Source organism: Solanum pennellii, chromosome 12, assembly GCF_001406875.1.
Source record: "Solanum pennellii chromosome 12, SPENNV200".
Taxonomy (NCBI): domain Eukaryota; kingdom Viridiplantae; phylum Streptophyta; class Magnoliopsida; order Solanales; family Solanaceae; genus Solanum; species Solanum pennellii.
Window position 1 is genome coordinate 81,113,887 of NC_028648.1, and position 18,963 is coordinate 81,132,849.

General features: G+C 32.1%; 2 protein-coding genes and 1 non-coding gene across 4 annotated transcripts; 2 read left to right on the top strand and 1 right to left on the bottom strand.

The window, feature by feature from the left end:
• Window positions 1-3,488: 3,488 nt before the first annotated feature.
• Window positions 3,489-8,514, top strand: LOC107005551 (alkylated DNA repair protein ALKBH8 homolog). The gene is made up of 8 exons (XM_015204177.2): window positions 3,489-3,592; window positions 4,347-4,664; window positions 5,196-5,297; window positions 5,425-5,511; window positions 6,385-6,510; window positions 6,721-7,011; window positions 7,637-7,702; window positions 8,104-8,514. The coding sequence occupies exons 2-8, from the start codon at window positions 4,368-4,370 to the stop codon at window positions 8,158-8,160; spliced, it is 1,026 nt and encodes a 341-aa protein (XP_015059663.1). The 5' UTR covers window positions 3,489-3,592; window positions 4,347-4,367; the 3' UTR covers window positions 8,161-8,514.
• A 1,261-nt stretch (window positions 8,515-9,775) lies between these two features.
• LOC107005550 (probable aminotransferase TAT2) lies at window positions 9,776-15,384 on the top strand. 2 transcript variants are annotated; one of them, XM_015204175.2, is made up of 8 exons: window positions 9,776-9,963; window positions 10,358-10,520; window positions 11,313-11,652; window positions 12,087-12,305; window positions 12,931-12,990; window positions 13,458-13,613; window positions 13,730-13,823; window positions 15,113-15,384. In XM_015204175.2, exons 1-8 carry the CDS (start codon window positions 9,852-9,854, stop codon window positions 15,241-15,243), a joined length of 1,275 nt encoding a protein of 424 aa, XP_015059661.1. In that variant the 5' UTR covers window positions 9,776-9,851; the 3' UTR covers window positions 15,244-15,384. The 2 variants fall into 2 exon arrangements, with proteins under 2 accessions (XP_015059661.1, XP_015059662.1); XM_015204176.2 differs by lacking the exon at window positions 13,730-13,823 and having other exon boundaries at window positions 15,113-15,240.
• A 3,027-nt stretch (window positions 15,385-18,411) lies between these two features.
• TRNAL-CAA lies at window positions 18,412-18,495 on the bottom strand. The gene has a single exon. It is a non-coding gene; the product is annotated as a tRNA-Leu (tRNA).
• Between the last annotated feature and the right edge of the window lie 468 nt (window positions 18,496-18,963).

Here is an 18,963-nt window from a genome sequence, read left to right on the forward strand (position 1 = left end):
CGACCCATTTTGAAGGTCAACCGAGCCCCGAAGCGAGCATACCCCCATTTTGACGATTTTTGTGTGCAATAGCAAACTATTTTTTGGGGGATCCGAATTCCGACGTCAAAAATGCCAATCTTTTTTGTGGACGTCCATCAAGACCTTGGCTATGCAGCCGGTTGGCCCTCACGGCTAGTCCGACCCATTTTGAAGGTCAACCGAGCCCCGAAGCGAGCATACCCCCATTTTGACGATTTTTGTGTGCAATAGCAAACTATTTTTTGGGGGATCCGAATTCCGACGTCAAAAATGCCAATCTTTTTTGTGGACGTCCATCAAGACCTTGGCTATGCAGCCGGTTGGCCCTCACGGCTAGTCCGACCCATTTTGAAGGTCAACCGAGCCCCGAAGCGAGCATACCCCCATTTTGACGATTTTTGTGTGCAATAGCAAACTATTTTTTGGGGGATCCGAATTCCGACGTCAAAAATGCCAATCTTTTTTGTGGACGTCCATCAAGACCTTGGCTATGCAGCCGGTTGGCCCTCACGGCTAGTCCGACCCATTTTGAAGGTCAACCGAGCCCCGAAGCGAGCATACCCCCATTTTGACGATTTTTGTGTGCAATAGCAAACTATTTTTTGGGGGATCCGAATTCCGACGTCAAAAATGCCAATCTTTTTTGTGGACGTCCATCAAGACCTTGGCTATGCAGCCGGTTGGCCCTCACGGCTAGTCCGACCCATTTTGAAGGTCAACCGAGCCCCGAAGCGAGCATACCCCCATTTTGACGATTTTTGTGTGCAATAGCAAACTATTTTTTGGGGGATCCGAATTCCGACGTCAAAAATGCCAATCTTTTTTGTGGACGTCCATCAAGACCTTGGCTATGCAGCCGGTTGGCCCTCACGGCTAGTCCGACCCATTTTGAAGGTCAAACGAGCCCCGAAGCGAGCATACCCCCATTTTGACGATTTTTGTGTGCAATAGCAAACTATTTTTTGGGTGATCCGAATTCCGACGTCAAAAATGCCAAATAATTTTGTGGACGTCCGTCAAGACCTTGGCTATGCAACCATCTGTGGAGCTAGTTGGCCCTGAACGCCATAACGGTCCATTTTGAAGGTCAAACGAGCCCCGAAGCAGGTAAACCCCATATTTTATCAATTTCGTGTGCTATAGCATGAAATTTTTGTGATCCATAATTTTAACATCATTTTGCCAGAAATTTTTGTGTCCTCCGTTAAGTTGTAAGTTATTGAACTAGTTGACCAAAACGGCTCACTTTGAAGGTCAAACGATCTTTGAAGCAGGTATACCCCCATTTTACTGATTTTTGTGTTCTATAGTCTATTGATTTTTGGTGATCCGGTATATCCACGTCTTTTTACCCAAATCTTTCATGGACGCTAGTTAAAACATTATCTGGAGATTGTTGGCCCTGACGGACAAAACAAACCATTCTGAAGGTCAAACAAGTCCCGGAGCAGGTTAACCATCAATGATCTTTTTTGGTGATCTAGAATTTCGACGTCACCTTTTTTGCCCAAATTATTTTGGACGTCCGTTAAGACTTTATCTATGGAGCTAGATTACCCTGACGGCCAAAACATCCTATTTTGAAGGTCAAGTGATGCCCAAGCATGTAAACCTCCTATTCTATTGATTTTCGTGTGCTTAGTCCATGGATTTTTGGTGATCCAAAATTTTGATTTTGCCCAAATTTTTCGTGGACCTCCGTTTAGACGTTAGCTATGGAATCATTTGGTCATGACGGCCAAAACACACCATTTTGAAGGTCAAACGATCCCCGAAGCAAGTATACATTTGTCCGATTTTCGTAGGTTATGGTCCATGAATTTTTGGTGATCTAGAATTCTAACGTCTTTTTTCACCCAAAATTTTCATAGATATCCATTAAGACATTATATGAAGTTAGTTGGCCCTGACTCAAATGAGCCCCAGAGCAGGTAAACCCCTCATTTGACCAATTTTTGTGTGGACATTCGTTAATACATTAACTATGGAGCCAGCTGGTCCTGACGGCCAAAACGATCTATTTTGAAGGTCAAACGAGCCCCGAAGCAGGTAAACCCCCCATTTTACCAATTTTCGTGTGCTATAGTCCATGAATTTTTAGTGATCCTGAATCACGATGTCTTTTTGGCCCAAATTGTTTGTGGACCTCGTTAGGATGTTAACTATGGATCCAGTTGGCCTTGACGGCCAAAACTATAAATTTTGAAGGCTAAACGAGCCTCGAAGCAGGTATACCCGATTTTGTCGATTTTTGTGTGCTATAGTCCATGAATATTTGGTGATTCAGGATTTTGATTGGTTTTTTTCCCTAATTTTTCATGGACGTCCGTTAAGACGTTAGCTATGCAGCCAGTTGGCCCTAACAACCAAAACAGATCATTTTGAAAGTCAAACGAGCCCCAGAGAAGGTAAATCTCTCATTTTTCCTATTTTTATGTGCTATAGTCCATTATCTTTATTGGTGATCCAGAATTCCGAATTTTTTTTGCCCAAATTTTTTGTGGACATCCGTTAAGACGTATCTATAGATCCAGTTGCCCTTGTTGGTCAAAATGACCCATTTTGAAGGTCAAACGAGCCTCAAAGCAGGTAAACATCCATTTTACATTTTTCGTATGTTATAGTCCATTGATTTTTGGTGATTCAGAATTGTGGCATCTTTTTAGCCCAAATTTTTTGTGAACCTCTGTTAAGACATTAGTTGTGGAGCTAGTTGGCCATGATGGCCAAAACGGCCCATTTTGAAGGTCAAACGACCCCGAAGCAGGTATCCCATTTGCCAGTTTTTCGTGTGCTATCTATGGATTTTTAGTTATCCAAAATTTTGAAGTCTGTTTTGCCCGAATTTTTGTTGACGTCCATTAAGACGTTATTTATTGAGCCAGTTGACCTCGACGGCCAAAACGGGCCTAATTTCTATAAGTTGGGGTGTAAAGAGAAACTTTTACAGGTTAAGGTGAAAATATGTATTACAAACCTTTTCGTTCGTATAAAATTATTCGTTGTTTGGTACATCATAAGATGAGGATAATTAATTCTAATATAAAATTTAGGATTAATTTTATTTCATGTTTTGTTTGACGTATTATTTTGGAAAAAATGACAAATATACCTTTGAATTATCGTATATGGTATGTTGATACTCTATGTCATGCTTTTGGGACATTTGTGCCCCTACTGTCTAAAATCTAGTGCGTATATGTCTTTCACTCTAACGGAAGACTAAATAGTGACACGTGGCGCAATCTTATCCATCGATCCAATGTCGGGTCGGTGGATAAGATTATGACACGTGTATATATTCATTAGTATAAAAGGTATATTGCTCTAGTTGTTGGACGGCAAGGGCACCAATGCCCCAAAAGTATGACAAAAGATATTTGCATACCATTTACGATAGTTCGGATATATTTGTCATTTTTTCCTATTATTAACTAAAGATATGGTGAATTAAAACACATCAAAATAGAACAAGGGGTTCATATGTAATTTAAGTGATAACTATAAGGACTTCATTGAGATTTTCTCTTCGTTGCAGCAGAGAGCGGCGGCCGGCGGTGAAGTTTTGCTGGTAAGATTTCTCTTTTCTTCTTTTTATCATAAAGAATCAATGGAATTGCTATTTAATTTAGAAAATGATGTTATTTTTAAAAAAATAAATAAAATTGAAGAGACCAAATTAATATGTAAATATGGAGTTTGCAAATTCTTGTTCTTAAGATTGTTTCATATTCAGGTAGGAATGTTCTTAAGGAATTGAATTTGAAGGGTCTAATTAGTTTTTAGGGAGGTAGGATTTCACCTGTATATATACTGGATGTCAAAGGCGGATTCAGAATTTGAAGTTTACGTTATTTTAAATCAGTTTGAGCAAAAGCTAGTGGGTTCCTGTGAAACTTTATAGCACTCTGAATATATTCTAGCTAAATGAAGATGCAAGAATGGTGCTTTCTTGATTTAGCATGAAGTTTGAGGTGATTTTTTAGATGGGTCACTCGACTAATAGTTGTTATCTTAGAAAGTTATTATCTTTGTTGGAAAAAAAATTGGAATCAAGAAGAAGGGTGAATTTTTCACCTTTCTGAGATGATAAATATTAGTTGAGCGTTTAAGAAATCAACCTCGTGAAGTTTTTAAGCTTAAGATGTAGATTAGTTCTCATTTCGTGGTGAATATTGGTGAGCTTGTTAAGTAGTAGAGTAAGATATTTGTAGTGATGTGATACAAGGTTATTCTTCGTTGTTCGACTATCAAGGCTCTATGTTTGTCTGATACATAAGTAACTTCTATGTGGTGAGGTAAAGCCCCAAAATTTCTGGTTGTAGGTATTGATTATAGTATAATACATGGGATTGCCGAGATTTAAACGTCCTGTAGGGACTAGCGAACCAAGTTCAAATCTTTATGTGGCCAATTGTGGACCTGCAGTTGGACTAACTTTGGACACAATTGAAGCCGTATTTGGTGCATATGGTCAAGTTAAGGGAGTCCATCTCGCTGATGAAAGTGGCACTAGAGTTATTGTGTCTTATCATGAAGAAAAGTCTGCAGAATCTGCCCTGACGGCGTTGAATAGACGAGCATGTCCTGAGCTTGGTGGCCGGTCTTTGCACATTCAGTATTCAGTACCTTCTGTTTGTCAGGTAAATTATCTTTATCCACAGTAAAGTCTTGATCTTTTTTACAGTCTTGTAATTTTCATGAGATTGTTTACCGTGCTTCTCTTTTGAGCATGTTGATTCAATTAATATTTTGAATGTACTGTACAGTGGAATTAGAAAGTCAGCTTTAAAGCATGATATAACATAACTGATTGCATAGAGCTTCTGAGGGACCTTCACCATTCTTCCTTTCGCTTAACATGTTTGCATTTCTTGCTAGTCATTGCTAAATGAAAATCGAATTTATGAAGGATGATTTAGTCATATAGGAAACAATGCACTCATGCTTGACGTAAGCACCCGTTTTCATGAATTAACGTTTGTGTTCTTATATCAATTTCGGCCATGCTATTTAGGAACTGGTCAGTGTGTGTGTGAACTGTGGGTATTAAGTGGAAATTGTATCAGTTTAGCATAGAGGTTACCGATTTCTTTTGTCTTTACTCCCTTGAGTAACTTCTATTGATTGTTTGTATATGTTTATTTTCTTTATGAGCTTGCTTTCTGGTTCAGGTTGCAGTGGATGACTCAATTGAGGTGTCGATGGAAGCTTCAGAGTTAGATATTCCTGGTCTTTACTTGATTCATGACTTCATCAGTGTCAAAGAGGAGGAGGTCAGGGATCTCATTTTGCGGGAAAATACTATAGGCACTTACACTGTTCTTATATTTTCTCGATTTTTCCGCAAAATTTATTTGAAAAGTTCCACCCTAGTATGACTCAGTTTTCTTGAATCTTTAGGAACTACTTGCAGCAGTTGATTCAAGGCCTTGGCAAAAACTTGCTAAAAGAAGGGTGCAGCATTTTGGTTATGAGTTCCACTATAATGTAAGTGCACATAGTGGGTATTAGGAACTATGGAAATGCAAGTAATTATTCTGGCATATAGCAGAAGCATTATTTTTTGCCGTTAGATATATGTATAAGAAGAATTAGTTTCTTTGCTCTTTTTTACATATGTGACCTGTTTTATTAGAAAATCTAACGGAATCTTCTACAAACAATCCTACCCCACCCCGGTCAAATGAACAAATTATATCAAATATGGGAGAAGAAAAGAGTAAGATGGTTTTAATTGTACTTTCTTGATTTCCCTTGTTTGTGTCCTTTGATTTTGTAACGAAGGACTACACAAGTACACACTCTTGTTCACAGAACTCATGGTAGTGAAAGAGGTAAGGGTAGCATATTGGGTTAGAGGGAATTAGCATTTCCAAAACCAGTAAATCAGTAAAACGGGGGATGTGCGGTTGGCACACATTATGAGCTTGAATCCTAGTGCGGAAGAGGGTAGGACCCATTATCTACGGACTTCAGAAGTTGGAAATAATGGACTTCTCGGTTTTGAAAAGATATATCAGTAAATCATACAAAACACCAATGACCATCAAGGACAACTGAACCCCAATTTTGGTTTGATTAAAATGTTCGAGAACTTCTAATTGCCACCTAATGGCCTTATTAGACTCACTTCTGAGCTATCAACAATATCATTCCCGTTCTTGTTTTTTAAATCCCTTGACAATTCAGAACTGCTCGAAAAGTTCATTTGCAGATGTTTGAAACTCTTGAATTTTCTGCTAAAAGCTGCTGATCTCTCTTATATTTGCTTATTTCTGTATATTATTAATCTTTCAAATGCTAGTAAGCTTTAAGATCTAAAATGCACTTATTGAATTCTCTCTCTATTGGCCACTGCAGACGAGGAATGTCAACACAAATCAGTACTTGGGTGAACTTCCATCATTTCTTTCGCCAATACTTGACAAGATGTCAATGTTTCAAAAGCTTGGTTACACCGAAACCGTAGTTTTGGACCAGCTCACGGTTAGTTAATTTCACATCTTATATTTCTTCATTTATGAGCTGTCCCTCCATGACTTGTCTAGTTTTATGCTGGGGAAGGGAACTAGCTCCTGTCTGACTTGCAATGTCGTAAGGATTTTCATTTTCAGTGATAGCTTTAGTTTTCAAATGTTTTGTATGTCATGAAATTATGTCGTTAAAACTTTATGAAATGTTTACAATCTTTAACAGGTTAATGAATATCCACCCGGAGTGGGATTGTCTCCACATATTGACACCCATTCAGCATTTGAAGGATTAATATTCAGCCTTTCATTGGCAGGGCCTTGCATCATGGAGTTCAGAAAGTATTCTACTAGTGTTTGGCCTACAGACCCTAACACATTGAGTGATGAAGAGGCTCAAAATTCCGATAAGAGCTCAAAGTTTTTGAGGAGAGCTATTTATCTACCCCCTCGATCTATACTGTTGTTATCACGAGAAGCACGCTATGCTTGGCATCATTACATTCCACATCATAAGGTAACTCCTGCTGCCAATGCTTATTCTTTACTCTAAACATCTAACTATATGACTCGAAACTTGGCCTCATTTACTTGTGCACCTAGTAACTGGGAGCTCATTGACACCAAATTTCCCCTGCAAGAAAGTTTTTGCTATCCTGCAAAACTTGAAAATTTTGGGGAACATCAAAAAAAAGTTTTAACTTTGCACCAACACCAAGTATTCATCAACACGTGATACTTTTTTCTTAATTCTCCGAAAACAAAAAAAATATTTTCGATTATCGGGAGAATAATGGTTTAAGTGGGACATAACAAGTGTTTTGATGTTAATCCGGGTATGTAACTGAGGATTTGGTGTCATTATTGGAGATGCCAGAGTCAATCTTATTGGTAGAATGCGGCACCACCGTCTTGGCTCCCTTTGGTAATTTTATTGTATCATTGCTTCAACCTATGAACCTTTCAATTCGTTTCATTTTTGTTCCCTTTTGAGCTTCAGATTCCATATGTGCTTGATTGATCAAGTTTTGCTTCTCCTTCTATCTTTTCTTGCATCTGCATTTCAAAAATTCTGCAACTATAATGACAGACAGTCTCGGTAAGTTATATTCCTTTGATTTTTCCAAACTTGCGGATTGCAGATTGATGTAGTGAACGACACCAAAATCAGAAGGGCTTCAAGGAGGGTATCATTTACATTGCGCAAGGTATGTGGATTGGTTCTTACTTTAAAAATCTCGATTTTTGGAACTGCAAACTAGTTCTTTGGATAGTAATAATAGCTCTCACACATTACCTTCTTGATGGGGACGGGACATTCAGTTTTACCTTCCCAGAATGTAGTTGAATGTTCTGTACAACATGTACAAGAGTGAATAATGGTAATATAGCAACGATAGCTATGCCTCAATCCCAAACAAGTTGGGGCCGGTTACAATATGGTAATACACATAAATCATGGGAAAAAGTAGCTCGTATAAGTTTCAAGAAAAGTACCATATCTCGAAAATACGTGAACTATTAGTGAGTGCTTCGTTTGTTATCTTCATCTATATATTTGTTAGTTTTTAAGCCCTTGTTATGAAGATCTTTTCCCTTCTTGATGCAGGTAAGAAAAGGACCATGTGAATGCGAGTTCCCCGAATACTGTGATTCTCAGAAGTGAGACAATTATACACTGATTACACTTTGCCAGAAACCAGAAGATTTGATCATTGCTTATTTCATTCCGCGTGGTTATGTTCTGTCTGAACCGTTTTCTGGTGAATATAAACAACCAGATCGAGGTTGAGGTTGAGGTCGAGGTCGGGAATTTTGATATAAAGCTGAGAGGTTCATTGTATATTTAAGTTGCATCGAGTAAGTGTCAAATTTTCTTGTTTCCTTTTCTGTTTTCTGGTCTATTGCAGCAGAAATCCAGGAAATATTTTTTTTCGGTTCGATTTTACGTAGTTTAAAGATATTTTGGACTATTTTCAGTTAAGTAGAAGAAACAAATATACCTTTTAGACTTTAGTTACCTTCTAGCTAGTTTTTCATAGTATTACACCTTGTTTGGATTTTTGTTACTCGTTGTATTGTATTGTATTGTATTGTTAGTTCAAATACAATATATTTATTTTGATTATTACTTAAATTCTATTGCATTGTATTGTTGAAATCTATCGATAGGTAACGACGAAAAGATCAGTTTTATGTAACGGTCGATTTGGTGTGATCGCGTGGTTAGCTAGTATTTTCTTCTCATTTTGTTTTTTATTATTTTATTTTTTACCCTACTTTTTCATAGTAGCTCTTTTTTATATCTTTTTTTTTATATAAATTTAACATTTAAATTATGAGTATGTAACATTATGGAATAACAAAGAACGATATAATCTATTCAATACTGCATTCATTAAAATACTGTAATGTGATACAAATACGATACATTTGGAAACAAAGTGTAATAGGATGATAATTTAATATAAATTATAACAAAAACTCTACATTGGACTTTAATTTTGGAGATTTATTTTCATTTGCTTACTTACTCAATACTCCATTCTTAATTAATTGTATGAATTAATTACATAAAAGTCAATGGTAATCCATGTAATTTTAACGTTCTCCGCCAAATAAGTCCAATTAATTGACTAAACTGATATAATATTTGACTAAGTACCATATTATAGTAGAGTAGGAAGCCCCAAATTAAATTAAATAAAATGACTATAATACCCTTTAACATAATATTATGTCAAATATATTAGACATGACCAATTTATTACAATTTTTCGAATTAATTTTACACTGCATAAATTGATTAAACGCAAAAAAATCTTCTATTTACAAGCAACCATGTTTTTTTTCAATCCAAATTCTTAAAGAAAGAAGACACCCATCCATATTTATTATTTTAAAATAAAATAAAAATTGTAAGACAAATTATATCAATTAAATTTAACAAAAATATTTGTATATTTTTGCTCATCCATAGAATTTTTCCCAAGTCAAAATTTATATTGCTTATAAACATTCAAGTGTTTACTATATGCGTCGATTTTTTGAGTCTTAAAAAAAATAGATAAGACAGTTTGACTAGCTTATATTCTAAGTCATATATCTTATTCTAATATAATTTATATCACCTTGATATTTTTTAATTAATCAGTATGAAATACATATGTTACACACGTGATCGAGATACTAGTCAACTTAGAAAATTAAACATAATTCCTTGGAAACAAGTATTAATATGGATAATTCTTAGACTACATTTTGCACTAAACTCTCCTTTTCTCTCTCATTTTTTCCCCATATTTTCTTTGTTAATTCTTATTTTTTTTCTTGCATTTTTTTAACTTATTTGAAAATATGGGAAGCCAAACAAATTATTTAGGTGAAAATTACACAAAAGAGTTGGAAACACCTACAAATATAACTATCAAAAAGATTCTTGGCTTGTTGATGGGCATCATAGATGGAGGTAATGTTTAAAAATTGTATTTAAATATAAAAAATAAATAATTTTTCTTATATTAGAAATGAAAAATTGTGTCTCTAAGTTTGATATATAGGTTAAGTTTTTATTATGTAGTGTTGCTTTTGTTTCAATTGTTTGTCTTATAGATTGATTAAAAATATGTATAACGCATCAAAATATTTTTTTAGATCTTATGATTTTGAAACATGTTTCATGTCAGGAATTTATAGAATTACTATTAAATATAGAAATGAATATTCTTTTTTAGACGGATTAAAAAAAAGTTAAAGCATGTGAATTGAGACAGTCGAAGTATGTATATATATTTATTGTAAACTGAATTATTTTGATTTTTTTTTTTTTGAAAATTTTGATTCCGTCACTAATTTTCGTGCAGATGGCGAAAGGAAGAGGGAAGTGATCTCATTGGGAATAGGAGATCCAACAGCTCATTCATGTTTTCACACAACAAATGAAGCTAAAGAAGCTGTTGTTGAGAGTCTTCTTATTGATAAATTTAATGGATATTCTCCCTCTGCTGGTCTTCCAACTACTAGAAAGTAAAAAAAATTCATATATAATTCATATATTATAATTTATGGTTTTTACTATTAGGGTGTGTTTGGTTTGAAGATAAATATGTTTTCATAAGATAAAATATTTTTACGGAAAAAAAGGTTAGTAAGAAAATATTGACCTAAGAGCATTTAGGTATAATCTGGATAAATATTATGATATCGATACAATCACTAGTCACAACCAAAAACGAAACCTGACTCTGTACCCCGAATCGAGACCTGACTCCCAATCTTGATACTCGACCCTGACTTGAGACCCAATTCCCGATCATAACACTCGATCCCGACTTGAGACCCGACTATCGATCCGAGACCCGACTTTCAATCTAATATCCAACTCAACCCTAGCTTGAGAAATGTCGATTCGAAATCTGACTCGCGATATCCCAACTCAGGATCAATCTCTCAACCTCGATAACCGACCTCGGACCCTATCATGACTTGATCTTGGGTCGAGATTAGGAGTTGCAATTCGTGTCATCGAAATTCGGATGTTGAGGTTGAGACAGAGTCTTGGAAAATATTTTTCTTACTTTACGCAAGGAGGTTATTTTTCTTAAATTTGAGGAAAACAATTCTATTAGAAAAAAAAATATTTTTACTAAACATTTAAGTCAACCAAACATGAGAATTAATACATGTTTATTAAAGAATTTAAGTTACATATATACTGAAAAACACCACAAACATATCATGTCATGTCACGTCATGTCATTGTATATATTAATTTATATTTTGTATATACTAAAGTTTTTCTCCCCTATATATTAACAGGGCAATTGCAAGCTACTTATCAAGGGATCTTTGTTATGAATTATCACAAGAAGATGTGTACATTACTGTTGGTTGCACACAAGCTATAGAAATAGCATTGTCTTTTCTTGCAAAACCTAATTCTAACATTTTGTTACCAAGGCCTGGCTTCCCAACTTATGCACTTTGTGCTTCTTTTAGAAATATTGAAATTAGGTACTATGATCTTCTACCTCAAAACAATTGGCAACTTAATTTGGAGGCAATTGAAGATTTGGTTGATCAAAATACTATTGCAATTGTTATTATAAATCCTGGAAATCCTTGTGGAAATGTCTACTCCTATGACCATTTAAAGAAGGTACACGAATCGTTTTAATTAAGCATCTGAACATATGATATATAAAAAGTTTTTGTTAGTTTTGGAAAAACTTTTGCAAGTGTTTTCAAGTGTCTATTTAGTAGTTAATTCACATAAACTACGTCATCTCCTTAATTAAAATTTGATTCATTTTGTTTAGGCATAATGTATAAAAATGTCCTTTTAACTTGACCTGAACTGACATTTATATTCTTCAACTTTGAGTTTGCACAAGAACACACTTAAACTTGTATATAATTGAATAATTCCATTGCATCTTACGTCTAATATGTCACATAAGACGTGTGTGTCTGGTGCTTGTTCAATTTTATACACGTTTAAATGTCTATGTGTACACATCCAGATTTGGAGGACATAAATATCAAAGTTGAATAATGACATGTTTATATATTATGTCTGTTGTTTGTGATTAGATAGCAGAAACTGCAAAGAAAGTGAAGACATTGATCATAGCAGATGAAGTTTATGGACATCTTGCTTTTGGAGAAACCCCTTTTACATCAATGGGATTATTTAGTTCAATAACACCAATATTAACACTTGGTTCTTTGTCAAAAAGATGGTTAATTCCTGGTTGGAGACTTGGTTGGTTTGTCATTAATGATCCTAATTGCATTTTCAAATCCCCTAAGGTATGTTTCTAAATTAATTAGTAAAATTTTGTTGCTTATTTAGAGGCGGTGCTAAAAAATTATGTATTTATTGGTTTGGGCTTCCCTCATTAACCGTAGTCCAAACTTGTGTTTGTCTTAAGAAATTCATTTATTTTGCATCTCGAATGAATAAATAGGTGTGGGGTAGTGGGGAGACTACGAGCCCTCTCTCGACTCTCCTTGTTGTTATCGGATTGACCACCACAAATCTCTTCGTCATGGTCGGTGAAATTAGATTTCTAGAGCGAAGTAAAGTGATAAAGAAAAGATTGTTTGGCGAGGAATCCTATTCATGAAAGCTCCTTGTTAAGATTGAGGGGAAGTCCAGAGGCTATTCTTTTTATGAAAATTAAAAAAGAATTTCTGGTAAAAAAAAAATAAAGAGGTATAAGTTGCACAAAAAGTTCTTTCAATAAAAACGTTATTTAATTATTAATATGTATAAGTAATTTATTTAAAATTCAATAACTTATAACGATTAAAATCTTAAATATTTGGGTAACAAATTAAACACAAATTTTCATAGTTAATTCATGTTATATATGTTGCTGTACTTATTTATATGTGATACTAATTATCACAAGTTTTTTTATTCATTTCTCAGATAATTGAACATATAAATAACTATTGTGACTTATGTGCAAGTCCCACAACTTTCATACAGGTAAATCGTAGCCTATATATCGTCAGTATAAATAATATTTTTATACGACATCAATATATCTAAGTGATATGTATAAATAAGTTTCCTTACCATATAAAATTTGAAATATTAAACACATATAAGATATGTTATAAGCTACAACAAGTATGGATAACTTGATGGTGTAAAATTATTTATTCCGATAATATATATTACGTAAACTCATAAAAAAAAGAATCTACGTTTTAGAGTTTCAATATTCACAACTCTTGAATTTTAAACGCTAGCTAGAACAATAACTAATTTTCAAATATAAGATAAAAAGTAGACATATGACATTATTAATTTCTATCTATCCAAAACCAAACACGTTGTATCGATTGTAATAGATAACTTATCTTATATAGATTAAACGTTAAACTATATTGACAATGTATATAACTTAATTTATTTTTTATTTTTGTAAAAAAATTATTTTGATATTGCAGGCAGCAGTCCCCAAAATTATTGAAAATACCAAAGAGGATTTCTTCAAAAATACACTCCAAATGTTAAAGAAAAATTCAGATATATGTTATGAAAAGACACTTGAAATTCCATGCCTAAATTGCCCTTATAAACCTCAAGGTTCAATGGTTGTTATGGTAAATTCTTTAACTACCACAAAACTTTTAATTTCATACAATTTGGTCCCTTCTTTTTTGCTTTTATTTCTTTTTAGTCCTATTTTTTTAATTTTAATTTTCTATATGATGAATAGGTGAATCTTAATATAATTCTCCTCCAAAATATAATTGATGATATGGACTTCTGTTTTAAGCTTGCTAAGGAGGAATATGTCATTTTACTTCCTGGTTAGTACAACAATTCAGAATATAAAAATATTTTACTTTTATTTTTTTAATTATAATATAAATATATATATAAGAATTTAGAAATGTTAAAATGTGAAAAATAATTACTCAAAATATAAATATGAAATTGTGGAGTCCGGAGCCTAAAGGGTATAAAATATTAACAAAAATTTCAAAAATAATAACCAAAACGGCAAAATCGCTGGAACAACAGCGATTTACTCCGCCGGAAACAGCGATTTGCGAAATGTGATTTTAAAAAGAAAAAAATTTTAAGAAAATCGCTGAATTTTTTTTAAAAAATGAAAATCGTTGTCCATGGCAGCGATTTTCTTGAAAAAAAAATTGCTGCCTAAAAAAAATTTTCTAAAAATAAATAAATATCATTTTTCTTTTTCCGGCGGAGGAAATCGCTATTGTTCCAGCGATTTGCCGTTTTGGTTAATATAAAATTTTATATACCGTTTTAGAATTTTTGTTAATATTTTATACCCTTTAGACTCTGGACTCTGAAATTGTGTTTCATTGTATAGGGAGATTATAAAAGAAAATGAGATTTTTGGAGATACCAAATACATGATACAATATTTGAGATCTTAAATATGTCATGATACTTTTATATTTATTATTAAGAAGAGTATGTTATTACTGAGTATAATTAGATATTTAAAATTCTGATATTTTATTTATAAAAATGAGGATGATTTTTCAATATAAATCCTACCGTAGACTAGAAAATAGATTATTTTTTTTGAAAAAATATAGAAAATGTAAATGATACCTTTAGATGTGAGTTCACATTAAATTCTTTGTTTTGTTCAAAGCTTATGTTAAATCTAACCAGTATAGTTTGATAAGTATTTGACAAAATATAACCCCAATTATTTATATACATATGTTTAATTAGACATGAAATTTATGAAAAAAGATCGACTTTTAACGTATAGCAAGACTATAAATCTTGTAATCACTATGACAGAGAGCACGTCATTAAAATAAACGTAAAAACTTGAAGTTAATGAATATTCACATATATAGAGTGATGGGGGAAAATATTATGTTTCTTTTGAAAAGAAATAAATTTGAAACAGTATCGCATAAAATGAATCAAAATAATAAGAATGGACTTGTACTAAAATGTGGTGTAAACTACTTATATTTGTAAACATTTACAATATTTGTGCATGGTAAATGAAATTTTCCTTTTGTTAGCAATCAATTTAAACTAATTAGCCTATTTTTATTATTGTTTATAAATACAATTTTTTTTTTTATTTTTTAAATTATAGGAACTGCTGTTGGATTAAAAAATTGGATCAGAATCACATTTGCAGTTGAGTCATCTTTTCTTGAAGAAGGATTAAAAAGACTCAAATCTTTTTGCCTCAGGCATTCCAAGCCCCAAAATTTAATTAATTAATTAACTAATTAATTAATGCTAAATTTCTGGATTTTTCTTTTTCATAATTCTTGGCCAATTTGGTGAATAAATTCAAGCATAATGTTAATTCCAATACTTTGTTGTTATTTAAATAATTAATAAAATTTCCTTATTAGTTAATATGATTTGCACTTCTTTCTGAAATAATTTATCTACTTTTAAGAGATTATGGTAAAATTTGTGTACTTTTTTTATCTTTCCTCAATTTGATTTGTAGAACTTTACTGAACATGTTATTGACATCATCGTATCTTTTCAAACTCTACTATAAAATTATTATTATTGTATATACATATAATAATATTAATATTGTCTACAAAGATACAGGGGAAAATGCACAAGTACCCCCTAGACTATGATTGAAATTTCAAAGACACAATTTAACTAAACTAAGGTCCTATTACCCCTTGAACTTATTTTTTTTAATAAAATATACATTTTTTGTCTTACGTGGCACACTCCGTGGCCCCACGCAATTGAGGTGCGTGACAGATATTTGGATGCCACATAAACTAAAAAGGTGCACAAATTACCAAAAAAATAAGTTCAGGAGAATAATAAAACCTTAATTTAATTAAAATATGTCTCTAAAATTTCAATCATTTAGAGTGATACTTATGCATTTTCCCAGGATACAGAGTAACAGAGAAAGCATGTGGCTGTTTCAACTTTTCTAACATTTAGTGCACCAATCAAATATTGTACTAAAATATCTTTTGTAGGACGAATCAAATCAATGGAGATCTCAAAATTAATAATGTCGAACATGAGGCAAAAAAAAAAAAAAATATTATATTGTAAAAAAAGATAATATTTGACTTAACTAATTGATACAATGAAGCAACATGTATATTATCATATACTTTATTCGATAAAGTTAATAATAACATTTCATAACATACAAAAAAAGATAGATTATTTGTCTCGACTTTACTGAAAATAGCAGCATTTCTCCAGTATTCTTGTGGTAGAGGTGGATTTAGCCTAGTTCTTGTGCCAACGATAATGTTGAGAGTGACTTCTTCATTGACATTGACACAATTACAACATGTAACGGATCTGTTAGAATTAAAGATGAAATAACGCTTTATAAATAAATAACATGTGATAATTGACATTATAAAATACGATATAAATAAAAATTGTTGAAGAGTAGCAAAGTCAGAACTTTATATGTAAAAAGGCATTTACTAATATGTCACATTTGGAATTTGAACATGTGGCCTTAAACAAGTTTTGAACCCCACTACATTAAAATCCTCTTGTATGCCAATGAAACTCTAACATTTTATCTATAATAATTTTAAAAAAAACTTATTTTTATTTGCACAATTCAATGAAGGGGATATGGTTCAACCTTTTTTGACTCTATATAGCTCCGCCTCTATTTATTTGCGGTAACCTTTCATAGAGAATGAAACATAAACAACACATTTTTTTATGATTGTCAGATGACCACTCGATTAATTGTTATGCTTTGATAAAGTTATTTTTTAAGAAAATTAAAAAGACAGATTATTTTTTAAGATAATAACTATCAATCTATTGACCTTTTGAGAAATCAACCCTGAATAGATGTATCCTACAAAGATCGAAAACACCAATAAACTTGAAGAAAATTGAGAGGTGTATTTCACTAAGTTGCAAGATCAGGGTGTATTTAACTTCAATTAGTCAAGTATTGGTTATTTTAAGGCTGCCAATAATTAAGAGATGAAACTAATAATTTACGTTAAGTTTAGAGAAGTTTTGATACTTTAATTAATTCATTAAGTAATGCTAATTTTCTGGATTTCATTTTCATAATTCTTGGCTAATTTGGTATTTGAATTCAAAAATATAATAGAAATTCTAAAATTGTTGGATTTCTATTACACTATGGTTGGATCATTGTTATTTATAATATTGTATTGTATTGTATTGTTACTTCACCTACAATGTTTGTTTTGATTGTTATTTAAAATGTATTGTATTGTATTGTTAAATTTCGTTGTTATGTAACAACGAAAATCCCTATTTTATGGAACAACCGATTTGGTGTGTTCTCACTGTTACTTAATTTCTTTTTTCAGTTATATCTTTACATAATATTTCAAAATACTATTTTACCCTTTATCTTAATTATTTAAATCTAGTCCAACCTCCTACTCTAGAATAATTAAAGATATTTTAGTAAATTTATAAATTACAATGTAGTACGATCCAGTCAAACCAAACAATTAAAATGATATTAAGCAACAACAAACAATACAGTCTAAATAAACATTGTATCTACCATATAATACAGTACAATAGAGTAAAAAAACAATACAATACATTATGAAACAATGGGTAACAATGATCCAAACAAAGTATTAGTAACGAAAAAGTGATATCTGTGCGAAGCCCAGCAATTTGATGTGTTCAAATATGCAACATTTATTATTAAAAAGAAAAATGGACCAAAAGATATATTTTACCATAAAATTTTTGTCATTACAAATTGTATTAGCATAAAAAAAATATATAATTGGTGCATAGTTAAGTTCTTTGCAATTGTAACCAATTTCTTTGGAAAGTAGCCACCATTGGATATTGTTATAGCCCTCAATTAATTGTCTATTTCTCCATTTTACATTAATTATCATTTATAACCCTTAATAATTAAGTCTAAGTCATTGATATCAATATAACTGATACTTATTCAAGAAATACTTTGGAAAAATAAAGATAATAGTTGAATTTCTTTTCTATAAAATATGGTTCTCCTAATATTATAAGAATTGATTCCTAAATGTTGATAAGGTAAAATAAAGGTAAATGTGGATAAAATATAAATAGTACAAGTCACATAATATATTATACAATTAAATATTGCAGTGTTAATTTTTTCTTTTTTTGTTATTGGCTTATATATATTAGGTAATATATATATATAGGAACAATTTCTGATTTACTAACAAGACAATTTTCCACAATCATTTTTGTTAACCTGTGTAATGATCTTGAGTTGAAACACAAATTAAAAAAAATTACTTTTAATTTAATTTGTTTGTCTTAAATTCTAAGATAATTAAAGAGTATTTATTCTTCTCATAATTTCATGTACTACATATATTTCAAAAACTTTCTGTTTTCATTTAAAGAAAAAACAAATAAAAAATAAAATGTCAGAAGTGGGATTTGAACCCACGCCCTCTTACGAGGACCAGAACTTGAGTCTGGCGCCTTAGACCACTCGGCCATCCTGACTTATATGTTATTACAACATATGATATTACTATTTGTATTATTTTATATATATATATATATGAAAGGGCCCGTCAACGGGCTAAATATTATAATCATAAATATATTATTTCGCGATCAAATATTAAAATGCATATCCGCGTCGCGGACTTACTCTCATACGATATTTTCTTGACCATTTATCATGATAAACTATCTAAAACTCATTTAATCATAACGATAATTTTCCTACCACAATTAATAACCTTGAATGCATAACTCAAATTTAAGATAGAGTTAAGAGTTAAGTCTGAAGAGTTCTTTCGAATCTTTTGAGAAAGTCCCCTTGTGTCTTTTGATGAGTCTTCTATAATTTCTAATAACTTGTTCCAAGACTCGAGTAAGTGAGTAACAGAATGATGAAAATGTATTCACGAGTCTAAACTATCATCGGGATCCTTATATATATAAATATATAAATATATATATAAA